Raw genomic sequence first — 27,276 nt, 5'->3', positions numbered from 1 at the left:
AAGTTGTATATGATCACAATTCAGGCATTTGGCAACTGGCTCACATTTACAACTGGTTGCAGTGCCCTGCAGTCTTGTGATCAAAATTTGCAACCAATGGGTTTGCATTTACAACTGCGGCATTCAATTAATGACCAGTGTATTTTGCTTAGAGTGAGTTCAACTCTACTTTTGACCGCAATGGCTTAGGATGGAAAGTCCAGTCTCCATTGGGGTCAGTGGTAAAATGTAAAATTTGTTACTACTGGTTCTGTGGGCATGGCTTGGTGGGGAGGGTAATGTGACTGAGTGGGTGTGGCCAACTTCTTTTTTTTTTTTACTTTTAAAAGCACTTTTTCTACAACCTCTTTGGCCGAAGAGGTTGTTTAAAAAATGGTTTTAACAGCCTCTGCCGATCAGGCAACTCAGCTGGGATCATCAGAGGCTTTTAAAAGCATTTTTTCTACAAGCTCTTCGGCCAAAGAGGTTGTAGAAAAAGTGCTTTTAAAAATCTCTGACGATCCCAGCTGAGCTGCGCGATCATCAGAGGCTTTTTTAAAAAACTTTTTACAGCATTTTTTTTGGCCAAAGAGGTTGTAGAAAAAATGCTTTTAAAAATAATTTTTAAAAAAAGCCTCTGATGATCGCATGGCTCAGCTGGGCATGGGGGAGGGGGGCAGGGATATTTGCTACCGGTTCTCCGAACCACCCGCCGCCATCACTACTGGATCAGGTGATCTGGTCCGAACCAGGAGCATTTCACCCCTGATTGGAGTCATAAATTGAGGACTACCTATAAATAGATTTTATCTTGGATTCCAGGACAATCACTAACAGAGTGAAAGTAGATTAAAACACTAAAGTTTTCTTAAACCTGGTGTCTTCATTCTTCCATTAAAATGTTAATTTTAGGAATACCCTGTTCTGTTGTTGAGTCATATTTTCATCTGTTTCAAACACGTTTGCCGTAGGAGAATGCCATTGGAAACAGGTATGGCAACTTGCTTTTCCTCTTTCATCTTGAAATGGTGGTTCAGCAGCCAAAAAAAGGCATGAATGCATCAGCTGTACGTGGCAAATGAAACCACAGCAGGAGAAAAAAAAAACTCAGCTTTACATTTGACAAAAGAAAGCTGCTTCTCCTAAAAAGATTCAATCCAGAGATCCAGATGGAAACCTAAGCAGCTTTAAAAGAATACTGATAGGTGTGAGTCCCAACGGATTCTGAATTAATTCATCTTCCAGGTGAAGAAGACAGACAATCTTTAAATAATCTCTCTTAAAACTTGTGTCCTCCGAAGATGTTATATTGAGAACTGAGAATAAGCATGATTAATCTTGCAAGTTGCTCAATCACTTGGGATCTCCAAGTCACTGAACAACCTATAAAAAATAAGTGTGTGAAAGTGTCCAATTCAAGCTGTTCGTTTTTAGTCCACAGCTCTTTCTCTAGAACCAAGCCAGGAACTATGATCTATAGATGATTTATTACAGGTGGAGACAGAACAATCCATTATTTCTTTCATCAGAGGTCATCTTCATTCGTGGTCTCCATTCATTCTACTGCTAAAGCTGGACTCTTGCCCGATCCACCCAATTTCCCCACCTACAAATAGAGTGGAGAATTTCAAAAGGTCTCCAGCGCCTAACAGTAAGGGAAGGACATGCGTTAGGACAGCAACTCAAGACATGAGCCGGGGTGGCGCAGTGGTTAGAGTGCAGTACTGCGGGCTACTTCTGCTGCCTGCCTGCTGCCTGCAATTTGGCAGTTCGAATCTCACCAGGCTCAAGGTTGACTCAGCCTTCCATCCTTCCGAGGTGGGTAAAATGAGGACCCAGATTGTTGGGGGCAAATGGCTGACTCTGTAAACTGCTTAGAGAGGTCTGTAAAAGAACTGTGAAGAGGTATATAAGTCTAAGTGCTATTAGGAAGGAAGGAAGGAAGGAAGGAAGGAAGGAAGGAAGGAAGGAAGGAAAGAAGGAGCTTCACAGTGCTTTATAGCCCCCTCTAAGTGGTAGAGTAGAGTAGAGTAGAGTAGAGTAGAGTAGAGTAGAGTAGAGTAGAGTAGAGTAGAGTAGAGTAATAGCATGGCATGGCATGGCATGGCATGGCATAGCATAGCATAGCATAGCATAGCATAGCATAGCATAAAGGGATCTTGGAGGTCTTCTAGTCCAACCCCCTGCCTAGGCAGGATACCCTACACTACACCACTTCAGACAAATGGTTATCCAACCTCTTCTTCAAAACTTCCAGTGTTGGAGCATTCACAACCTCTGGAGGCAAGTTGTTCCACTGATTAATTGTTCTCCCTGTCAGGAAATTTCTCCTTAGTTCTAAGTTGCTTCTCTCCTGGATTAGTTTCATCAAATCATCAAAACCATGAAAAAGTGAAAGTTAGAATATTTTGGACATGTGATGCGACACCCAGAAAAATATGGCATCCTTTCACTTAATCCTCCAGGGAAAGATTGAAGGCAAATGAAGTCCAGGCAGAAGAAGAACATTGTGGCTTCAAAATCTAAGGGACTGGTTTGGACAAAACTCAGCAGCACTTTTTTTTGTGGCTGTTGATAAAAATACCCTGTTTCCCCCCAAATAAGACATCCCCTGATAATAAGCCCAATCAGGATTTTGAGGGCATGGCAATAAGGCCAAGCGCTTATTTCAGGGTTCAAAAAAATATAAGACAGAGTCTTATTTTCGGAGAAACACGGTACGATCGCCAACATGATTGCCAACGTCCGATGACGAATATGCCACAAGAAGAAGTAAACCAAGTAAAGAATCTCAGAAAAGCCTCGGACATTTTCTGAGCTTGAAAGTGACAAGGGCCCATTTCAAAAATCCTGCTAGGATTTAACAAGGGAGCACCTTGATTCAAGTGAAATCAAAGCTGCAAGGGAAAGCATGTTTTGACAAGCACATCAAATGAGGATGTTGGTGAAAGAGACCATAAATAATCCATGCTCCCATCTAACTTCGCCCAAGGGTTTACACACTGGTGGGAAATGCTCAGCTACTGTGGTTCCCAAATTTCAGGTATTTGTACATCCCCCCCACCACCACCCAAAAGGCAGTGTTGTGTCACATTTGCTCGTTTTCCAAATCCAAACAGCTGCATTTCTGGAGCAACAAGGGCTGAAAAGAAAATGAGGAAGATTCGTAGTCTAATATTAAGGTGACCAACTTTTTTACAATGAGAAGGAGGTCACAAATAAATTGAAGAAAAATGCGTGCGTGTGTGCCGTGTCGTGTTTCGGTAAGAAGTAAACAAAACCACTTGCGTGCGGCGCACTCTTGCGCATGTGCATCTCTAGAGTCAGGGATCAGACTATTTTTTGGGCCAGGGATGCAAAACAAGAGAAGCCACGTGATTATCAACTGGGACCAGGAAATATCAAGAGTTTTGCTGTGTGTGTGTGTTGGGGAGAGGAAATTCACTCAATTAGTAAGCCACCTTGAGCAATCAGAGGAAAAGGTGGAGTATAAATGCAGTAGCATCAATTAATTTTTAAGATCTGCTTGACTTGGAGTAATTTCCTGGTAAGCTGATGGACATGCCTATATTATCAACCATGTCATTGCCTTCTTCCATAATGATTTTTTTTTTTTGACTTTCCAATGAAGCCTGGTGTCTGGGAACTTTCTAGTGCTCTGTCATTCCAGAACTAGCAAAAAAAAATTGCATTTCACCACTGGACTGGACCTTGTATTTTATTTTGTTTCTTTAAGAAGCTGCCCAACTCAGATCCAATCTAAATACAAAAAAGACAGAGATAGGAAGGGTATTAATGGTGAGTTACAAGAATTAGATAAAATTTTGATGGGCCAAGAAAAAGGCATGATTTCGAAAACGTATAAATTGTTGATGAGAATAGAGATAGGTGATGAGATAATTAAGGATACAATGATCGCCTGGGGGAAAAACTTTGGTTATTCAATCCATTTAGAGAAATGGTAAGAGATTTGGTGGGAGAATATGAAATTAGTAGTTTCCACGGCATACAAAGAAAATATTTACAAGATGATATACAGATGGCATCTTCCCCCCGATAGACTAGTGAAAATGTTTACTGGACAATCAGCAGAATGCTGGAAATGTGGGTGTGAGCGTGGCACTTACTACCATCAGTGGTGGACGTGCCCGAAAGCAGTAGAATTCTGGGGGAAAATAAAAAAATGGCTGAATGAGATTCTAAATTAAACGATTGAATGGCGACCAGAGACATGCCTGCTTGGCTCCAAACCAGAAGGTGTATGGTATCTTGCATTACATATTGTCACAGCGGCGAGATTGGCGTATGCTCAACTTTGGGAAAATCAAAATATCCCATCAGAGGAAGTTATTATAAAAAAGATTTTAGACTGTGGGGAAGCAGATAAATTGACCAAAAAATTACAAGATAGAGATCAAACACAAATATGTTTATCTTGGGAAAAATTCTACAGATGACTAGAGAAAAGGAAAATATAACCCAAATTAGAAGAGGAACTATATGTACTGAGAAACTTATATTGTACAAGTAAAGTGAGGTCGGATAGACCTAATTGTTTTATAAAGATATGTAAGATGTTCTGTCTTCTCCGGATTATAATATAGATATACAGTACCGAGTACTAGGTTATCAAGGTACTGTTTATAGGTATGCTAGCTTTGTTGGTTTTTGTTGTGCTGTTTTGTATGTTTTGTTTGTTATTTATATAATATGTCGTTCTCTTTTTGTTTTTAATGGTAAAATGTAAATAAAGATTATTTAAAAAAAAAAAAAGAAGCTGCCCAACTCAAGACAACTCTGGACAACTTAGACTTAAAAATTAGAAAACCAGAGCAATAAAGAAAAAAAATGCACATCCAGACATTTTTTAAAAAACAAAAAAACAATACACACAGGAATAACTGAGAGGGGCTCTGTAACCACCCTACCCCAAGGCCTGGGAGAGAGAGAGAGCAAGTCTTCAAAGACTTTCCGAAGTATCTCAAGGGTGGCACTTCCTTAATTAGGACCGGGGAATTATTAGTCTTCTAACCCTAAGCCAAGAATGCCAAAATGCTTGCAGCCCAACTGGTTTCCTATTGACTATGACAAGTAAGAAGGCATCTACCCGTATCTCTGGTGTCTTCTAAAATAAATTTGCTTCTTAAAACAGAGGTCAGGTTTGGTCCTCTAGAAAGTAACATGGGAACTATTACCATACTTTTAGGAGTATAAGATGCACTTCCCCCACTCCCCCAAAAGTGGATGAAAATTGCGGTGCGTCTTATACACCGAATGTAGCCGAAGCTCCACCCACTGGCCGGCCCCCACCTTTCGGCCATTTTCAGCCTGCGCACATCGCCTCTGAACCAGGGGTGGGTTCTATTTATCTTTACTACCGGTTCGCAACGGGATTGCACGCATGTGCAGATGGCCGATGATGACATCCGGGGCAGTGTGCGGGGCCTCCCACCGGTTTTACTACCGGTGCTTGCGAACTGGTCCGAACCGGGGGCAACCCATGACTGCTCCACACGCCCTGTTTTAAACCCGTTCCAGGCTACAAGGATCACCACTGCACATTGCTGCCGATTGCTGCCTCAGTGCGTTGTGTTTTCGGCCTCCGCGCATTGCGTTTTTGGCCTCCCCACACCCCATTTTTGGCCCTGTGCATCGCATTTTCAGCCGGTTCCAGGCAACGGGGGACCACAATTTGGAAACAGAACTCTTTTAACACTCCAAAATTGCATCCCATTGGTTCATACTCAAGTGAATCAACTATTTTAATGTCTTTTTTTTCCCCACAATTATTACTGTCAATCCAAATATCTCCTCGTCATTATTGGTGCATTTGATTTCTGCTTCTCCTGCTCCCGCCTTTTTTTTCCCTGCTAAATTTAATTCTGTTTTAAAATATGACTTTCAAAGAAGACCATGTTTGAAAGTTGGCCCCTGGAAAGCTCTGCTATCTATGGTAGGTTTTCCGTATTAAACTTCCGTAGCCAATCACCGGGACCTACCCTTTCGCCTGACGAGATTTTATGAGGTCAACCTGTGCAGTTTGCTTTGCTCTTTCTGAGTCACCTGGGTGGGGTTCGCAAAGGTGTGGCTGCCTCTCAAACATTCCCATGGCAACCGGGGCGCAGTAAACGAAGAAGATAAAACCTCCTTCAAGCTGAGTACAGCTAAACTCCCAGGGATCGGCCTATTCCTGCCATTTTCCTGACAACAATCTTAAAGTGGCTTGCAGTTGCCACCTTCACAGAATTTTTTATTTTTTTCATTTCCCAATCTAGTCTACTTCTGTGGGATTTCTCAGTGGTCTCCTCTCCAAGCGTCAACTAGCAAACTAGCTATAATTCAAATAAATCTACTCTGTTGAAATCAACAGCAGGGAAGGCAGAGCTGCTTGCCTCTCCCATTTTCCACTCCCCTTTTAAGATGTTAGAATAGGACTAAAGGGATCTCATTTGAATTCAAATTCATCTCTAGTCATGGAAGCTGATGAAGTGATTTTGGGCCATTCTCTTTTTCTTAGTTCAATCTACTTCCCAGGGTTGCTAACGGAGACAGAATCCCATACAAATCCATTGGAGCTCCTGGGGGAAAGTGAAAATATATCTAAGAAGTAAAAGAATAAATTTGTTGGCTTGGCCAACTCTGAAGAATTGATGCCATTAGGATTAGAGTCCCAATCCATCTGAAGCAGGGGTGCTATTCAGCAGGTTCTGACAGTTTCTGGAGAACCGTTAGCAGAAATTTTGAGTAGTTTGGAGAACCAGCAAATACCACCTCTGGCTGGCCCCAGAGTGGGGTGGGAATGGAGATTTTGCAGTATCCTTCCCCCAGGAGTGGGGAGGGTATGGGGATTTTACAGTATCCTTCCCCCAGGAGGGGGGAAGGAATGGGGATTTTGCAGTATCCTTCCCCCAGGAGGGGGGAAGGAATGGGGATTTTGCAGTATCTTTCCTCTGGAGTGGGGAAGGAATGTGGATTTTGCAGTATCCTTCCCCTGGAGTAGGGAGAGAATGGGGATTTTGCAGTATCCTTCCCCTGGAGTGGGGAGGGAATGGAGATTTTGCAATATATTTCCCCTGGAGTGGGGTGGGAATGGGGATTTTGCAGTATCCTTCCCCTGCCATGCCCACCAAGCCATGCCCACCAAGCCACACCACGCCCACCAAGCCATGCCCACAGAACCGGTAGTAAAAAAATTTGAATTCCACCACTGATCTGAAGGAAACCTGACTTCGGAAGCCCAACCTAATATAGTTCCCCACCCATCTTCAAAAGAATCAGTCCTTCAGAAAGAAGTCCCAAAGGTAATTTTTTCAACAGGCAACCGGACTTATTGCTTTTTCTCTGAAGACATTTCGCTTCTCATCCAAGAAGCTTCAGCAGAAAGAAGCTACATTTTTCACTCAATCTGCTATCACCTTTTTTCCACCAGGATCAGTGGCTGTGTCTATTGTTACTCACTTTGGGGCCAACCTAAAACAGTCAGTGGGAGAGGCAGGATGAGAGAAAGAAGATTTCGGCGGGAAGGACTTGTAAACTTGTTCTATCTTCTCAGATGTAACTCTTCCCTACCAATTTCTGCTAATTGCTCCACGGTATCATCCTGGTATCTTCAAAATGAAAAAGCTCTTCTGCAGTCACGACATAAGCCTAAGATTGAAAATCAGGCTTGCCAAATGCGACATCTTTTCTATCCTGCTCTACGGAGTAGAGTTTTGGACTCTGAGAGAAAACCACTTGAAGAGACTAGGATCATTTGGAATGTGGATTGACAGGCGGCTGTTACGTATAAGCTGGGTTGACAAAATCAGAAACGAGGAGGGGATAAGTCGCCGGGGGAAGCCGAGGAAAATCATCAAAACCATTAAAAAGCGAAAGTTAGAATATTTCAGACATGTGATGCAACACCTGGAAAAATATGGCATACTTCACTTAATCCTCCAAGCGGTGGTAGGTTTCAAACATTTTTTGGTTCTACCGGTTCTGTGAATGTGGCTTGGTGGGCATGGCTTGGTGGGCATGGCGGAGGAAGGATACTGTCAAATCTCCATTCCCATCACACTCTAGGGGAAGGATATTGTAAAATCTCCATTCCTACCACACTCCAGGGTAAGGATATTGTAAAATCTCCATTCCCACCACACTCCAGGGGAAGGATACTGCAAAATCCCCATTTCCTCCAGATCAGCTGGGACTTGGGAGGCAGAGAATAGATTGGGGCCAATCAGAGGTGGTATTTACCGGTCCTCTGAACTACTCAAAATTTCCGCTACCGGTTCTCCAGAACTGGTCAGAACCTGCTGAAACCCACCTCTGCTGTGGCTTTTTCTGGATGTAAATCTGAGATGTCCCAACCCATTGAGAGAATGCCGGAGGCTGCGTCATATGCCAGGAAAGTCAAGACAAAGTTTTGTGGGGCATTTTTAAGCTGGGTACCAAAATTCTGCGGTTTCTTTGCTTTGCTTTCACAACCGAAGGTGCGCTCTTCAAAGCCAAACTATGAGCTAAAGTGGGTGGGTGTGGAGCTGGCAACTGAGGACATCTGGGAGGGCCAGGTCAGGGCATGTCCTTGTATCAAATAGGATTCTGGTAGAGAGGAGGGAAGGGCATCATATTCTGCACCTGTTGTCCGTATACTTAGCGTTTGAGGGAAAAAAAGTCAATATTGACATACAGTTCCTTGGCTAATAAAATACCACCCTCATTTGAAAATCCACTAAGTTACTGCATTACAGCACAGAATCATATGCTGCCTTCGTGGGAAAGGTGCATAAACTTGAAGGGATGGAGCTGAAGAGCTGAACTGCTTGACTTTCATGTTTTTGAAAAGCTCTGAAGACAACTTATATTTGTTCTAGGATCCCTTTATAGCAGAGGTCTTCAAACATGGCAGCTTTAAGACTTGTGGACTTCAACTCTATCTGAAGTCAACTCTATGCGAAGTTGAAGTCCACAAGTCTTTTTTTTTTAAATTTGATTTATATGCCGCCCTTCTCCGGAGACTCAGGGCGGCTTACAGTGCGTTAAGCAATAGCCTTCATCCTTTTGTATATTTATACAAAGTCAGCTTATTGCCCCCACAATCCAGGTCCTCAATTTACCTACCTTAGAAAGGATGGAAGGCTGAGTCAACCTTGAGCCTGGCGAGATTCGAACCTGCAGTAATTGCAGGCAACTGGTCTTAATAACAGGGTGCTTTAGACCACTGTACTACCAAGGCTCCTACCAAGTCTTAAAGCTGCCACGTTTGAAGACCTCTGCTTTATGGCAATAACACTTAGATTTATATACTGCCCCATTACTGCTTTACTGCACTCTCTGGACAGTTGACAATGTAAGCACTATTTGCACATTTTCCCCAACAACTTGCAGCAGCCCCTCATATATTGAAACACTGCTATCATATCACCCATAGTTCTTCTTTTCGTTAAACTTCTAAACATTGGAAGTTAGGGTTATTGCTGAGAAGGAACAGGATGGAGGGTGTGATGGAAAGGAAAGTTATGGGAGTGGTATTGGTGGATGAAGCAGATGATCTTTCTATTGTTTCAACAGTCAGCTTGTCTCAGTTCAGCCTTGCCTTTGGGCAACTAGAACCCAACATTTTTCAAGCTCGTCTCCTTGTGTCTCAAAAAATAATGCATGGTCTTTACACCTGTGCATGAGTCACCGTCTAATTCAAGAAGGAGATGGCATGAGGCCATCCCTATCCATGTAGTAGAATCTGGATGATGAACGGTTGAAGGAACTGGATATGTCTAATGAAGATAAGGATTGGGGTGTCGAGATAGCAGTCTTTCATTATTTGAGGGGCTGGCTCAAAGAAGAGGAGCTCTACCTCTTCTGAGGTTCAGGACAAGAAGTAACGGATGGAAACTTATCAAAGAGAGATCCAACCTGGAACTAAGGAGAAATTTCATGACTGTGAGAATAATTGTCTTTATTTGTAAAATTAATTGGTTGTGTAATCAATTAATTAATGACTTGCCCTCAGAAGTCGTGGATGCTCTATCACTGGAGGTTTTCAAGAAGAGATTGGACAACCATTTGACCGGGATGGTATAAGATCTTCTGCTTGAACAGTAGGTTGGACTAGAAGGCCCCTTTCAAGACTGTTATTCTGTGTTCTGGACTGAGACACCATGCTACAAATATCAAACAAGAACTACAGAAATCTAGAAGAAACTGTCTTTCTGAAGCAGAACTTGACTCGTAGACCCAGGTTATGCTGTGTGTTCCCAATTTAGGAAAACTGGAAAGTAGGAGCCTTATAGTTTTTATCCCAGAGCTATAATTGCACTCAACAATGAACTAAAGGGCCACCATCAGTGAGCTGTTGGACAGCATTACTTGGTCTGTTGTGTGGATGTTTGGGTGGGTTAGGGGTGGAGAATTGTGGTGGTGGGGAGTGTGTTTGGGGATTGTTATGTGTGTTGGACCTGATCTTTGGGTGTTAAGTGAATTTTGTTGTATGGGTATACTGTGTATACCCATACAACAATGACAATAAAGTTATTTATTTATTTATTTATTTATTTTATTTTGTTGTCCCAATATAATTAATTAAATCTGCAGAATATAATTATTTTCCTTGTTTTGGGCACCTCTGCTTTAAAGCAGCAAGACTGATCTGGTTGAGCCATTATGAATTCTGCCTCCTATAATGTTTTTATTCTGTTCAGATTCTTGCATAACCATCTTGAATTGGGACAGGACCAAATATCATAACTTGCCTCACCCATAAAGACACAAATGCACACCTGTCTGTTTCCAAGTAGGAAAGTGTTGAACATGTAAGGCATCATTAGGCTAAAAATAAAGAGAACAACTGAGTTGGAAGATACTTTGAAGGTCTTTTAATCCAGCCCTCTGCTCAAGCAGGAAACTCTATACTATTTCAGACACATGGCTGTCCAATCTCTTCTTAAAAACCTCCAGTGTTGGAGCACCTACAACTTCTAGAGATAAGCCATTCCACGGATTAATTGTTCTCACTGTCAGGAAATTTTTCCTTAGTTCTAGGTTGGTTCTCTCCTTGATTAGTTTCCATCCATTGCTTCTTGTTCTGCCTTCAGATGCTTTGGAGAATAGGATGACTTCCCCACCCCCCCCTTCTTCTTAGTGGCAACCCCTTGAGTCTGAACACTGCTATCATATCACCATGAGATGTGGTGGCTCAGTGGCTAAGACGCTGAGCCTGTCAATTGAAAGGTCGGCAATTCAGCGGTTCGAAGGAAAGGAAGTAATCTGGGGCACAGGACACGCAGACCCCATACTCAATGGTGTCACCAGGTTGGTTGGCATCTCCCCAGGGATTCAGCCAGGATTCTCCCTCCTAGTCCCATATAATTTAAAGCAACCTCGCAACTTTGGCTGAGGAATTCTGGGAGTTGAAGTCCACAAGTCTTAAAATTGCCAAGATTGGAGAGTCAACAAAAGTGTGTATAGTCAAGGCTATAGTTTTTCCAGTTGTAATGTATGGCTGTGAAAGTTGGACCATAAGAAAGACTGAGCGCCAAAGAATGGAGGCCTTTGAACTCTGGTGCTGGAGAAGACTCCTGCGAGTCCCTTGGACTGCAAGGTGATCCAACCAGTCAGTCCTAGAGGAGATCAACCCGGACTGCTCTTTCGAAGGCCAGATCCTGAAGAGGAAACTCAAAAGACTTTGGTCACTTAATGAGAAGAAAGGACTCCCTGGAGAAGAGCCTAATGCTGGGAAAGATTGAGGGCAAAAGAAGAAGGGGACAACAGAGAACAAGGTGGCTGGATGGAGTCACCGAAGCAATCGATGTGACCTTAAATGGACTCCAGAGGATGGTAGAGGACAGGAAGGCCTGGAGGAACGTTGTCCATGGGGTCGCGATGGGTTGGACACGACTGCAACTAACAACTACAACAACAACAATTTAATAAACCGAAGGGGAGGGAGTAAATCTCTTATAATTATCACATTTATTCTGATGATGCTTGAATCTCACAGAAGAACACTTTAACAGATCTGAACATTTCAGTTTCATTCTGTTTTGTCATTCCTTCTGTTTGCAAGAAGGGGGAAAGACAGAAGAGGGAGGAATATCATCAAACTGAACGATGCTCTGAAAGTTTAGCTATAGGCAATTCAATCAGTTATCACCACGCACTAACACTGACCTGGGTTATAACCCGAAAACACAGAATTTCTATAAATATGACCAAACAAGTCATGTTAAAGCAAGAATAAGTCTTTTCTTTGGCAAAATCCCAATTTCACTTAAACTTTTGCTAACTGAGTACCTGGAATCTCACATCACTGCAAAAAAAAAAAAAAAAAACCACAAAAAAAACCCCCACATCCCTAATTCAGACACAATCCAGCATCATGATAGAAAATGGCATTTTATATACCTTGACAACTTGAGAAAATGTCAAGATTGATAGTGACAACCCATTGAAGAGAATGCTATATAATCCAGATTTATGGAGGGAAAACACAATATCACCCAATTTCCAAAAATAGGACGACCATGGAAAATATCGTTTGGTAAGATAATCCTTGATTTACAACCAGTCATGTAATAACCAAAGTTATACCGGTGAGATACGACCTGTCCTCTTACTTATGGCTGTCACAGCTTCCCCACAGTCACGTGATCAAAATTTGGGTGCTTGGCAACTGGCATGCATTTAAAATAGTTGCAGCATTCTGGGTGACATGATCAAAATTTGTGATTTTTTCCAGCCGGCTTCTGACAAGCAGTCAATGAGGGAAGCTGGATTTGTTTAATCATGGCAAGATTCACTTAATAACTGCAGTGGTCCGCTTAACAACAGTGGAAAGAATGTGGTGTGATCCAGGCCCACATGGGTATTATCAGATGCAATCAGTTCGAAAACAAACAGACTTCATTAGAACAGCTGAGAATTAACTCATTCTCAGCGTAGTCCAAACTAATTCAAAACAAATTCTACATAACACAATTCTTCAGCCTTATCACCAACCTTGGTCTAATTAGGCAACCTTGCCAAAGGTTTTTCTTGGCAAATGTTCAGAAGCAGAAGACGCCAACAAGAAATAAATGCAGCAAGACCAGAAACAAATCTATCAACGTTGTTTTCCGACAAAGAGCCCAAGAGCCGTTGCTGCTCTTTTAAGCCTTATGGAAAGGGCCAATAATCTCTTGGCCTTACTCCCGAGTCGTCCTCTTTGCTTTAGCTGCTCTTGCCTTCTGGCAGCTCTTCTCATGCATGCACTAGGAACAGGCTCCTCCTGTTCCTCTGCCTCTCTGCTGTCAGCCTCCGGAGGCTCCAGAGTCCGCACATTACCCCCCGATGGCCCTGGCCCCATCTCTGCCTCTGACGCAGAGCCCTCATCCGGGCCTTCCCAGCCTCCAAGACTGGCCCATGTTCTTCCTCAGCCTCATCGCTGTCTGACTCCGCTGCCAGCTCTGCAGGCTGCTGGCAGACCACAACAGAATGGTTGTAAAATTGGAATGACTCACTTAACAATTACCTTGCTTATCAATGGAAATTCTTGCCCCAATTATGGTCATAAGTCCATGACTATTGACGTTTGAAATGACTTTCCACCAAAGGAAGCAAAATGAATCCACTTAATAGAGAAGTGAGTACAGGAGTCCTGGGGCTTTGGCCTACCTCTCTGGCCAGGCCTTTCTCTGCCCCAGGCCTTTTCCCTGTTTCCTTCGCAGCCCTGTTCACCCCAGGTGAGTTCCTCGGAGTTATGACCTGCAGGAGGAGGGCAGCTGCCGCCGGGCAGACCTTGGCAGAGCCCTTCCTGGCCTTGGGGTCAAGGAACATGGGAATTCTCCCACTTTACAAAATCCCCATGGAGGGGGTGGTGCCTCTGTCTCCCTCCATGAAGACAGGGGGGGTTGGACTAGAAGACCTCTAAGGTCCCATCCAGCTCTCTTATTCTATGAATCTTTAGGAATTGTGGGTTTTCCAACACATTTGGCCTAACTGAATTGTTGACTAGAAAGAAGTGGATTTTCTTCAGCACCGTCATAGCTTCAGATGGTCACTAAACAATCACAAGGACAACTTCTAACAGTAAACGGGTACACACTCTTATGTACATATAATTAGCTTCTTTTGACAAAAGATTCATTTCACAATAGACCACAATCTACTCCCCCATTTTCCGAAAAGCAAAAACATTATTTCATCTTTTGGCTCTAGGGTGTTGTTGTTATTTTTTTACCATTTATGTATAACTTACAACTGTTCTACTCCAATTTTCCTCTCAGGAAGAACTGCCTTAGTCTTTGATGCTTGAATTCATTTGTATTGTTCTTCATTTGTAATCTGGTCTTCCTCCCAAAGGAGCCAGGGAGATCTATCAAAAGAGAACAATGCGTTCTTTAATTAAAAGCAGGGGAAGCAATAATTTAAAAATCTGACAAGACACTTAAGAATAACAAAAATGCTATAATTAAAAACAACCTTCATTCCAAAAGGTAGCCTGAAATTTGATTGCGTGAGTGTTTGCAGGATGTAATCACAAAAGTCAAGATGGAGGTGACTGCAGTCAAAGCTCTACCTGTTGGATATATGTCTGAAAGCCTTAATAACCACCAATAGCACTGACCCCCTTGCAGAATTCCTTAGATACACTAGATCTAGAGCCTTGGTAGTACAGTGGTTTAATGCACCCTGTTATTAACACAGCTGCCTGCAATTTCTGCAGGTTCGATTCTTACCAGGCTCAAGGTTGACTCAGCCTTCCATCCTTTCTAAGGTAGGTGAAATGAGGACCCAGTTTGTGGGGGCAATAAGCTGACTTTGTATAAATATACAAAAGTATGAAGGCTATTGCTTAACGCATTGTAAGCCGCCCTGAGTCTCCGGAGAAGGGTGGCATATAAATCAAATTAAAAAAAAAAAAAAGAGGAGTACAGAGATAACTTGGGAGAAAATATGTGGTGAGCCTGGGAAAACAGGAAAGCATAATAAAGAAGCTTCAAGATTGCATTGCCTTGATTCTCTTTGATATAAAAAGGAGGGAAACGTAAACAGAAAAGGAGCCAGTTTGGTCTAGTGGTAAAGGAATCAGGCCAGAAACCAGGAGGTGGCGAGTTTTAGTCCTGCCTTAGCCAGGAAAGCCAACTGGATGACCTTGGGTCAGCCACTTTCTCTCAGCCAATCCTACCTCACAGGGTTGTTGTTGTGGGGAAAGGAGAAAGAGGAGGAAAGAGTATTTGGTATATTTGCCACAAGTTATTTATGAACATATTATATAAATAAATAAGTAAAGGTAAAGGTTCCCCTCACGCATATGTGCTAATCGTTCCCAACTCTAGGGGGCGGTGCTTATCTCCGTTACAAAGCCGAAGAGCCAGCGCTGTTCGAAGATGTCTCCGTGGTCATGTGGCCGGCATGACGCAACGCCAAAGGCGCACGGAACGCTGTTACCTTCCCACCAAAGGTGGTCCCTATTTTTCTACTTGCCTTTTTTACGTGCTTTTGAACTGCTAGGTTGGCAGAAGCTGGGACAAATAACAGGAGCTCACCCCATTATGTGGCACTAGGGATTCGAACCGCTGAACTGCTGACCTTTCGATCAACAAGCTCAGCATCTTAGCCACTGAGCCACCACATCCCTATGAACATATTAAATGGATATAAATAAAATATTCTGTTACGATCGTTTCTATCAGTGTTTCTCAAACCCAGTAACTCTAAGACTTGCGGACTTCAATTCACAGAATTCCTCAGCCAGTCATTTTAACAAAAATGATAAAACTGAAGAGGCAGCCTCTTAAGATTTTCAACAAATCTCTTTATTGATGCCTTCCTATCTTTTTGTCTCCATTTCAGTTTTAGCTCTTTAAAACCCAGGAGTTTTGGGTTGGGAAGAATGCTCAAAACTAGTCTCCTAAAAAAAAAAAGTCAATCCAAGAGAAAACAGGAAAGAAAATAAAACTTCAATCACTCGGAGTATAAAGTAGAAAAACAGAAGTCTCCTTTTTATATATACAGCTAGTCCCCTCAACTTACAACCCCCACGGAGTCCAAAATTTCTGTTGTTAAGCAAAACAGTTAAGTGAGTTTTGCTCCATATTACAGCCTTTCTTGCCCCCGTTGTTAAGTGAATCACTGCAGTTGTTAAGTGAGTAACACCGTTGTTAAGGGGATCGGGCTTCTCCATTTTCTCTGCTTGTCACAAGGTCACAAAAGTTGATCATATGACCCCTATCTCCCACACACACACACACATACACTGCAACTGTCATAAATATGAGTCCGTTGCCAAGTTTCTGAATTTTGATCACATGACTATTGGGATGCTGCAACGGTCGTAAGTGTGAAAAACGGTCATAAGTCAATTTTTTCAGAGCCATTGTAACTGAAACTTACAACAACATTGTCAGTTGAAGACAACCTGTACAGGAGAAGGAAACTTCTGGAGAAAGTGCCAGGCAAATTGAAGAGCCTATTCCTGGCTCCTTCCAAGATGGCTGCTTGCTATACCAATCTCCCCCTCCCAATATTTATAATACAGAGGACTGCTTTCCTCTCACCCCACCCCTCCCCATGTTGGACCAGATAACGAAGCAGCTGCTGTTAAAGGCATTTAGCAGACTCCCTTCACAGCCCACCTGTGCAAATGAGCTGTGTGTTCCAGGCAAACACTTCCATTCTCTTAGGTCCTGAAAGCCATTAATTTCCACAGGTATTCATTCTCCCAACCAGGTAAGGGAGACCCCTCCCCTTCCACCCATCTCTAGTCCAACAAACCCCCTCCGTTTTAACTTTTAGCATCGTATAAACAGAATATTTGGACGTGTTTCAAGTTATCTCTGGCCTTGCAGGTTCCCAGTTTCGTGTTTTCTTTCAGCTTTTCCAATTGTGAGGAGTCGTCGGCTCCTGTAAGGTGTGATTTGGGCAACCTCATTTCCCTCCCCCACCCCCCCATTATTTGGTCCATTTGGACTTTGGGGAATGAGAAGTGGAGGTCCACCCCACACACAAAGGGCTTCTAGGGAGACTGGTTGGTACCCTCACAAAATGGCTGCCAGGATGGGTGAGGCTGGTTTCCATTTTCCCAGAAGGCAAAATAGGTGAAATGGCTTCCTGCCTTCCGTCCCAGCCGTGCACGGTGCTTTCCTTCATATTAATTTACTTTTTTTTAATTGAGAAGTGGAGCCACTTACAGCAAATGTAATGAAGCACCCTATTATGATTAATTTCTTTTGGGTAGTTTCTATTTTCTAAGATATACGTGTCCTGTCCACCTTTTTGTGAAGGAAAGCAACTTTTCAGATTTTAAATAATAGTAACGAATAAAGAGGAAGTGTGCTGGTTTGCCTGAAAATATATAATTTATGTAATAATTCTGTTACATTGTGACCGTCTAGAAAGATATTTACCTACAGCTGAATTAAGCAAGATTCCCTTTATAACACCAAGATGGAGAATTAAAATAACAAACTCACAAGAAGGATTCTGAAATTGGAATGGAAGTTCCACCACCTTCAGAGTATTTAGCTACTCTATTTCCATTTCTCTATTTATGTGGAACATTTATAAGCAAAATGTATACACAATTTACCTATTTCGCTGAGTAGCTTGTTCTGTTCACTTAAAAAAAAAAGAATTAACCTTAAAACATGAAACCAAGAAGCTACAACAGTAGCAAAGCATAGGATATTTATTATGTGTTTATTGATGTATTAGACTCATATCTCACTTTTCATTCGGAACTGAAGTCAAGATACAGTAGGGTAGTGCAATGCTTCAAATTGGACTCTGAATTTTTTTGGGGGGAGGGGGGTTGTGGGCTGCATGGGATAGTCCCAGGGGTGAAATCTAGCAGGTTCTGACAGGTTCTGGAGAACCAGTAATGGAAATTTTGAGCAGTTCAGAGAACCAGTAGCAGAAATTTTGAGCAGTTCGGAGAATGCCACCTCTGGCTGGCCCCAAAGTGGGGTGGGAATGGAGATTTTGCAATATCCTTCCCCCAAGAGTGGGGAGGGAATGGGGATTTTGCAGTATTCTTCCCCTGCTATGCCCACCAAGCCACGCCCACCAAGCCACACCATGCCCACCAAGCCACGCCCACAGAACCGGTAGTAAAAAAAATGGATTTCACCACTGGATAGGACAAATAGTCCTCACTTAACAATGGTAATTGGGACTAGAAATTCCATCCCTAAGTGGCTCAGTCATTAAGCGCAACGTCCCATCACTGTGCCCGTTAGCAATGGCAATTCCAGCAGTCTTGGTTGTCACCATTAAGCGAATTTGCACACGGTCATTAAGTGAGGACATCACATGACCACAATTTACAACCTTCAATGCAGGTTTCTCCTTTGTTTGTACGAAGCCGGCAAGGAAAGTCACAAATTGCTGCAAAGTCATACAGATAGTCCTTGGCTTACAACCATTCATTTAGTGACCAGTCATAGTTAAAACGACACTGAAAAAGCAACTTATGGCCGTCTTTCACACCTATGATCGTTGCAGCATCCCTATGGGCACGTGATCAAAATTCAGATGCTTGGCATGTACTTATGATGGTTGAACTGTCCTGGGATCATATAATCCTCTTTTGTGACATTCTGACCAACTCTTCACTGCAGTTAATGGGGGCTGTTTTCAAATGTTTCATCCAGATGCTTTCTTTAAATAGCTATTAATTCCAAAGGATATTTCTAGAATCTGATCTCAATATTCATATCTAGAGGTAGGGGGATTTGGCTGGATCTCCCGCATTAAAATATTATTTCCCCCCCTCCCAAGGTGGTTGGTGGTTCATCCTAGGAAAATAAATGTGAGTCTAAATAGATAGGGCTCTTTTGAAAATGGGTCATGTAGTACAGTTCAGAGGTGGGTTTCAGCAGGTTCTGACCAGTTCTGGAGAACCGGTAGCAGAAATTTTGAGTAGTTCGGAGAACCGGTAGTAAGAATTCTGACTGGCCCCACCCCCCATCTATTCTCTGCCTCCCGAGTCCCAGCTGATCGGGAGGACATGGGAATTTTGCAGTAACCTTCCCCTGGAGTGGGATGGGAATGGAGATTTTACAGTATCCTTCCCTTGCCATGCCCACCAAGCCATGCCGTGCCCAAGCCACACCCACAGAACCCGTAGTAAAAAAAATTGAAACCCACCACTGGTAAAATTTCTTTTAAGAAAGGCAGTTTCCCTGCTGGTATTCATAAAAAAAAAAAAAAGGAATTGAAATTGAAAGCCATCACGGATCTAAGATAACGTCTACCATTTAAACCAAACAATTTGGGAAAAATACAGGCAATCCTCAATGTATGACAGTTCATTTACTGTTTGAAGTAACAGAGCCTTGGTAGTACAGTGGTTTAATGCACCCTGTTATTAACACAGCTGCCTGCAATTTCTGCAGGTTCGAATCTCTCCAAGGCTCAAGGTTGACTCAGCCTTCCATCCTTTCTAAGGTAGGTGAAATGAGGACCCAGTTTGTGGGGGCAATAAGCTGACTTTGTTTAAATATACAAAAGTATGAAGGCTATTGCTTAACACATTGTAAGCCGCCCTGAGTCTCCGGAGAAGGGCGGCATATAAATCAAATTAAAAAAAAAAAATAGCCAACATGTTTTCATGGAAACTGGTGAGCTGCCTTGCATTTGTCCAGTGGGTCATTATTCTTTAGAAACCTATTTTCCAAACTTGGCCACTTTTAAGAGGTGCAGAGGACTTCAACTTCCAGAATTCTGGGAGTTGAAGTCCACACCTCTTAAAGTTGCCAAGGGTGAAAATCACTGCCTTTAGAAGCCGGTTTTCCTTCAAACTAAAATGTTTTGCTTCTCAATAAACTAAAACAGAGAACTAGCCTTATAATCTGAGATTGTGGCTTTTGACTTGCACCAGCAGGGTCCTTTCATTTTACGTGACTTTTACACCGGGGTAGGATCTGATTATAACTCCCACAGTTTTAAGATTGACTCTTCCCTTCCAACGATTTTGGCCCTATACCTTGCGATTCAAAGAACTGCATTTCGGGTGACTTCGATGAGCAGGTGACCAGATGGGAAGCCAAACACAAACTATTCCAATCACACTTGCCCAATAATAAATAAATTCTATTCTATTCTATCTGGAACCAGAAATCTTTGGAAGAAGCTTGTCCTGGGAAGCTTGTTGTGTATTTTTGCAGAGGATTGTGGCAAGGAGACAGCATTCTGCTTGCTGATAAAAGGACTCCTGAAATAGAGGAGAGAGAGAGAGAGAGAGAGAAAGGGTGAGAGGGAAAAAAAAAAACAGAACAGGTTAAGGCACTTCCTGAAATTAAAGTTAAAATTGAGAAAGGGAGTTTCCCTCCTGATCTCTCTGTCTCCCTCCCTTCCCAACCAAACACACACAAACCCAATCAGGTAGACTCAACTGGGCGTGGATTTTACTCCAAGTCCCCGCCTCTACCTTTCCTGCAGGCCCAATGGCCTCGCCTGTTGGGAAATTGACTCAGGTCATGTGCTTCCACCGAGGGGCAGGTAACTCAGGAAAAAGAGAGCAAGGGGAAAAAAAGATTATTATTTTTTTTTAAACCTAGGTTGGGTTCCTGCCATGATGTCAGAGGGAGACAAACGGACTGCCTGTTAAATTTTATCCCCCAGTTAGAGCTGGGGAGAAAGAGTTCACCTAAAATACAGGTACAACAGCAAACAGATTTTGTTTTTTTTTTGTTTTCCTTTTTTGTGAAATATTATTTGAATCTTAGCTACCTTCACCCTGTTCCCTTTCCCCATAGTTCTGGCTTTTCTGAGATTGACCTTTTTATATCTTCCCTTTGATCACTTGGGGAAATGGGGGTGCCCTTTATTTGTAAGTTTTTGTGTTTGGCTTGTTTTATACTTTTTCTCTCTTTCTCTCTCTCTCCTTTTTTTTTTTTGTTCTTTTTTTTTCTTCCTTCTCTCTTCCTCCTCCTTTTTTTTTTCTCCCCCTCTTTCCTTTACCTCTGCTTTTGATTGTAGCTGTTCCCCTCCTTCTGTGGTCATGACGGCTTCCTCTCCGCACAGTGACTGTTTGGTGGTCTTGTTTGGGGCATCCGCTGGTGGAAATGGGGCTAAGCTGGGGTCCGATGAGAGGGAACTAATTCTGTTGGTGTGGCAAGTTGTGGATCTTCCCAGCAAGAAGGTATGACTTCCCAAACTCTTCCTACACCCGTTGGGCAATTTGCAAAAGAGAGGAATGAGAAAAAAAGGGAGAGAAAGGCGAAACCACTTAACCGAGATCCCTCTTCTTCTCTCATTCAACCACCTGAGGGGGATTTCTATATCTGAGCAAACATATCCAAGGCTGGAATGAGCTTTGCTCACCTCCCCCAAACTTGGCTTGGGGGGGGGGTAGGGGTGGCGGGTGGCGGGTTGGGAGAAAGCAGGGAGAAACTATTAAGTTTGGACCAGTCTCAGTTCAAAATTAAAGCTTGGTTCAAAATTTCCCTTGAAATTGGCCAGGAGAGTCAAATCCAGATTACAAAAGAATGAAGTCTCACCACTCACCCATGTTCTGGATCAATAGAAACATTTTCATGTTTGAAAGACTCTAAAAGGCCTTTGCTTCTTGTAAAAAAACAACAACAACACACAAAAACCTGGCCTTTTAAAACCATGTTTGGGATATTGGATATGTACCTTTTTGTGTTTCTGTGTTTGAAATCAGGCCTGCATGTTTGCTTGGGAAACCTGTCGCTTGATACGGGGGGAATTAAACCGGAGTGGGAGGAAAATCTGTTTTATGCAACCCAAAAGAACTAAGTCCCAATCCCCATGTTTACTTTCCCCCTCGTCCCTCCATCCCCCACCCCAAAGTGAATTTCAAATGAATAATTTGAAAAGAAAACAAAGAGAGGGAGGTTCAAGGGCTGCACCCCAGGATCCCTAAATCGAGTCTATTCTGATGGGATCGACCTGATTTTATTTTCTCTCTCCCCACCCACCCCCCACCCCCATTAGAATGATACATGAATGGCAGCCGGATCCCTTAAAAAATAATCTCTCTTTTTATGGGAAGGCTGTGAATCTCCTTGAAAAAGGCAAAAAAAGCCCAGGGGGGAAACCGAGATGCGAAGTTTGCGAAATTAGCAACTGCATCTTCCAGCCAGCCCTTCCAATTTCAAGGGGAGCCAGCTGTGATTCTAACCACCTTTTAATACACATTATTATTTTTTTTTAACAAGTCGCTCTATCCAGTTCCTGGAGTTTTACTTTACTTTTTTTTTTTCCTTTCCCCCCCCCTCCTCCCCCTTCCCTTCTGCCTTCTTTGTTAAAACATTTTCCAGGTAGGGACGTTGCACAAATGCCTGGTGAAGGCAGACAATTCGGAGCTGAGCGAGCCATGCCGAGAACTGACAGGGTTAACCCCCGAGAGCTTGGCCAAAGCGGAGCCTCTGGATCGCGTCCTCCAACAGGTGAGGGTTAACTTGTGAATGCAGGGAGCCAGGATTCCAAGTGATGCAATCGAGCAAACAAGCAGGCTTTGGCTTTGAAAATTTGTCGAGCGACCCAGTTGGTTCACCCCTTGCCAAGTAAAGCGTGTTTATTCTGCAACCGAGGCTGGCTGGCACCATCTGCCACGTGTTGCGGCCACATTGGATGGTGGCCGGCAGTGGCTGGGTCCACCCAGCACCCTTATCAGCCGTTGGCTTTTATTTCTTTTGAACTCCATCTTGGCATTTGCAGCCCATCTGAATTGCAATTAAGCCAGGGTTTGTGAAAGGAGCCCGCTGAAGTTTATTCAGTATCAGTAAACGTTAAATGCAACAATTTGTGGATTTAGTTGTGTGGAACGATCACAGTTGATAGTTTTTTGTTGACCAAGGGATGAGCGGTAGAAGTTGGCAGAGTAAGAAAGTGCAAATGTGAGGACAGTCAGTAGATAAAATTATCTCACCTTCATTATAAATTACTGGTTTACCAGCCTGTGCCCGGTCTTTCATCATCCTAGGGAGGTGTCTTTTTGGTGTCTGTCTGATATGTATCAGCTCTCTTTGTGTTACCTGTCAACTATTCAGTTTGTGTTACCTTACAACCACGCCTTTATGACTTGTCCAGAGAATCTTTTTTTAAAAAAAAAATCCTGGCTTAGCATTATGTATGAATGTAAGCCAGGGTATGAGTTATTTTTAAAACTTGGATGTCCTAAATCATTGCTGAGCATAATTATGACTGGATCTTTCGGTTAGCAAGTTCACATTTGACTCATTGAGATATGGGTTAATATCTATATTTGTTGCTTAACGTTGAACATGGTGACAAATCTGCATGTGTGAAGTCATTTGGAAAGTTTTTAGATATGTTGCGCGTTGCTGTTTGGTTTGGAAACTTTTGAGAATTTTAATAAACTTCTGAAACGTGGAATGGAGCTTTAGCATCCTCTACAGCAGGGGTCTCCAACCCACTGGGACCAGTACCGGTCTGTGACCTGTTAGGAACTGGGTCTCATGGGCAACGGGTGAGTGGGCAAAGCTTCAACTGCCCTTGCGCAGGATCTAGGTTGTACATAAAACCAACCCCGTCCCCAGTCCATGGAAAACATTTTTTCTTCCCAAACCCGTCCTTGGTGCCAGGGAGGTTAGTGATGGGATGTTGTACAGCAAAGTTATAGACATTTTTCTGGACTAAGAGCCCAGACCACAGCAAGATATCCTAAAGAACATGGGGAATGCTAAATTAATTCAACACATTTTAATAGTGTCGATTTGATTTAATCCCTTTCCTTTTTTTTAAATGATACCAGCCTTTCAAGGTAGGCCAGATTACGAAAAAGAGACCGTGTGAATTCCAACAATTTTACTCTATTGATGTGGCATAGAATAGCAGAATTTTGGAAGCCGAGAAGGACTGTCCTCAAATTGAATCAAGGCCAAGGCTATTCCGAAATACTTACTCATGCCTCCCATTTTCCCAGGACTGAGTAGATGTTTCACATCCCTTCACCAGTCCTCAAGGTCATCCCTGCGTTCCTCTACAAGTAATCTACATCCTCCAATAACATTGAACATGAGACATAAGATCTAAAGCCTTTGGAGAGAGCATCTATCCTGAGGATAATCATCCCATCTTTGGGGAAATTTTGGTATCCAGGATGTGTTGGAACATGCTTTTTCGGGTGGGAGGGTGAGAAGATTCCTATTTCTGAACAAAAATGGAGAAAGAAAGAAATGTCCCACCCCATTGGATTCAAAAGTCCTCTTGTTCTGTATCTCAGATTGAGGTAGTCCTCGATTTAAGGACCGCAACTGAGCCCAAAATGTCTGTTGATAAGCGAGACAGTTGTTAAATGAATTTTGTCCCATTCTACAACCTTTCTTGCCACATTAAGTGAATCACCCGCTGTTCTTAAGTTAGTAGCATGGTTGTTAAGTCAATCTGGCTTTCCCATTGACTTTGCTTGTCAGAAGATCGCGAAAGTGACAGAGCGACAGTCCTAAGTATCTGCCAGTTGCCAAACACTGATCACATGGCTATGGGGAAGCTGCAATGGTTGTAAGTGTGAAAAACAGTCATAAGTCACTTTTTTCAGTGCTGTTGTAACTTCCAACGGTCACTAAATGAATGGTTTTTAGGTCAAGAACTTTCTGTAGCGGGTTGGTTCCTTGTTGATCTACAGCTGACTCCTGACATTGAAAGCAAATTCCAGGACTTAAATCTGGCTTTGTAAAGTCTCTGTGAGGCTTGGAAGAGTAATTCAACCTCAACCAAAGAATTCTTTTTCACCATTTGTCTGAATTCTGCAAAGGAACGTGCCTAATAATTATCCAGTAATTCAGTGGTGTGTTTCAAAATTTTTTACTACGGGTTCTGTGGGTGTGGCTTGGTGGGCGTGGCATGGCTTGGTGGGCGTGGCATGGCTTGGTGGGCGTGGCAGGGGAAGGATACTGTAAAATCTCCATTCCTACCCCACTCCAGGGGAAGGTTACTGCAAAATCCCCATTTCCTCCCAATCAGCTGGGACTTGGGAGGCAGAGAATAGATGGGGGCGGGGCCAGTCAGAATTTTTACTACCGGTTCTCCGAACTACTCAAAATTTCCGCTACCGGTTCTCCAGAACTGGTCAGAACCTGCTGAAACCCAGAACTCTGCAGTAATTTCTCAAATATGAAACTCTCTTTGCAGAGATGGCTACTATCTTATCCAGGAGCGTCTGGAAGAAATTCCTTCCTTGGTGTTTCACATCAATGAAGAGAAGATTGTTTAAAAAAAAAAAAAAAACAATCGAACAAAAAAACCTAGAAGCCCCTCTGGCTACTTTGGGATTAAATAGATGCAAATCTCCTGCCTTCTGCCTTGGAGAGTTTCTCTGAAATACTCTTTTCTACTTTGAAAAGCAAAAGCAAATTCTTTCGGCAGACTAAATGAAGACAGATAGGAAAAACGCAAGATAATTGTTAAGATGACAAATGGGCATATTTTTACGATTGGGATCCTATTCTATTGTTTTCCTGGAAATCTGACATGTCGGTTGCTATCTTGTGCTCAGAGCTTGACTATAGAATGTGTTGGGTGCTCCTTTGCTGGAGGTTTTTAAGATGAGATTGGACAGCCATTTGTCTGAAATGGTATAGATCAGGGGTCTGCAACCTTAAACACTCAAAGAGCCATTTGGACCCGTTTCCCACAGAAAAGAAAACACCGGGAACCACAAAACCCTTCCCGTGCCTGACTATTTCTTGAGCGGCCATGAAACTAGTATAAGTAGTTGAAGTAAACGTTCTGTTTTTTTCTGAAACTTTTCTTTTGTTGGATTTATCCATGGTTGGCCTACCGGGGGTTGAAAAGCTCAATAAATCATGTGCAGGCGGGTGTCGCACATTGGCGGTTGGGATGCATGTTTTGAGTGACAGGGAGCTGCAGCAGAGGTGTGAAAGAGCCACATGCGGCTCCAGAGCCGCAAGTTGCTGACCCTTGGTATAGGTTCTCCTGATGGACCAATTGGGGTGGACTAGAAGTCCTCAAAGGTCCCTTCCAATTCGGTTATTCTGTGTCTATTGTGTATGAAACTCCATATGTTCCACCAAGGCCATCCTTGTGATAATCCAGCTGTTATCCAGTCTAGTAACTTTACTCTTTGTTTTAACCTTCACAGGGGCTAGAACTTGCTGCATTAAAATAGAACAAAAGCAAACTAAGTTGAGGACTGGGTAATACCATTCAGAAGTGCCAGATGATATTTTTCCATAATCCCCCAATAGCATAGTGGAGATGCTAATCTGGCCCTTAAAACAGGGTTTTAAATTGGCTAGATGGTTATATGGGAGTTAATTGAATATGAGGGGTCCTTGGTGGTCTCTGAGCTTGACGTTTCATGACCCAGACTAGGTAGCGTCATCCCTGCTATCAGGACTAGCACTGATGATGTTACCTAGTTGGGTAATAAAATGTCTGTAAGAAAACAACCAAGCTCAGAGACCACCAAGGACGCCTCATTTCAATCCTGAGCTATAAGTATTCTCCTTTACTCTTAATTGAATATTCTTTTGTATCAGAGGTGAAATCCAAAATTTTTCTGTGGGCGTGGCTTGGTGGGCATGGCAGGGGAAGGATATTGCAAAATCTCCATTCCCACCCCACTCCAGGGGAAGGATATTGCAAAATTTCCATTCCCACCCCACTGTTGGGCCAGCCAGAGGTGGTATTTGCCGGTTCTCTGAATTACTCAAAATTTCCGCTACCGGTTCTCCAGAACCTGCTGGATTTCACCCCTATTTTGTATGCTTTTCCACCATCTTGTTTTTAGTCATCTTTTTAATTTAAATTGGTTGCTTTTAATGGTTTTTATGGATTGTTTGATTATACATGCGTATGAGATGGGTGGCTGTACAAAATCCAATTCAGTAAATCTTACCCATGTAGGAGATCCCAGGTTCAAGAAGGCTGACCTTAGATTTTTAGGAAGTTGGCTTGCACGCTTGGTAGAATAACACGTGATTGGTCTGTTTTGGCTTTGAACAACATTTGAACATGTTCAGTACTTTTCGTTCTGGTGTTCCTTGCAGGATAATGTTGCTCTTTTTCAATGTGTTACTATAAACACGAGAAATAGCTAGCTTAGCTCGGCTAATTTAGTTCAAATCACACGTGAATGTAAATATTTCCTAACCCAGGGGTCAGCAGCCCGTGGCTCTGGAGCCACATGTGGCTCTTTCATTCCTCTGCTGCGGCTCCCTGTTGCTGCTCGGTGCCACAATTTTGAGAAGAGCTTCCGGTTTGGGGGGGGGGTGAAGCATGGCATGCCAGGAGGAGACTCTGAGCGGGTTTAATGCAGTTGGCTCCACAATTGATAGGGCTTTTGGTTAGGACAAATAGAGGAAAAAGGACACCACACTAGGAGGA

The 27,276-nt window shown here is 42.9% G+C and overlaps 1 protein-coding gene across 9 annotated transcripts in view; it reads left to right on the top strand.

Moving 5' to 3' along the window:
• ESRP2 (epithelial splicing regulatory protein 2) overlaps positions 1-27,276 on the top strand; it is a 106,028-nt gene that overhangs the window by 5,282 nt on the left and 73,470 nt on the right. For 2 of the 9 annotated variants that reach the window (XM_087876982.1, XM_087876981.1), the window contains exons 1-3: positions 15,379-15,397; positions 20,496-20,595; positions 22,224-22,352. Coding sequence is in view for 5 of the 9 variants with exons in the window: in XM_087876980.1 (XP_087733106.1) it covers positions 7,532-7,926; positions 15,273-15,397; positions 20,496-20,595; positions 22,224-22,352 (749 nt within the window). In the remaining 4 variants the exon portion in view is untranslated. Of the gene's footprint in view, positions 1-7,531; positions 7,927-15,272; positions 15,398-20,408; positions 20,596-20,916; positions 21,080-22,223; positions 22,353-27,276 lie in introns of those variants that run through there. The other 7 variants (XM_060681570.2, XM_087876985.1, XM_087876984.1 and 4 more) reach the window with 5 other exon arrangements.

This window comes from Pantherophis guttatus, chromosome 11 (genome assembly GCF_059756535.1).
Source record: "Pantherophis guttatus breed Tessera chromosome 11, ASM5975653v1, whole genome shotgun sequence".
Lineage (NCBI taxonomy): Eukaryota > Metazoa > Chordata > Lepidosauria > Squamata > Colubridae > Pantherophis > Pantherophis guttatus.
Note: the sequence above shows the minus strand (reverse complement) of the source record. Positions and strands in the feature narration are given on the sequence as shown.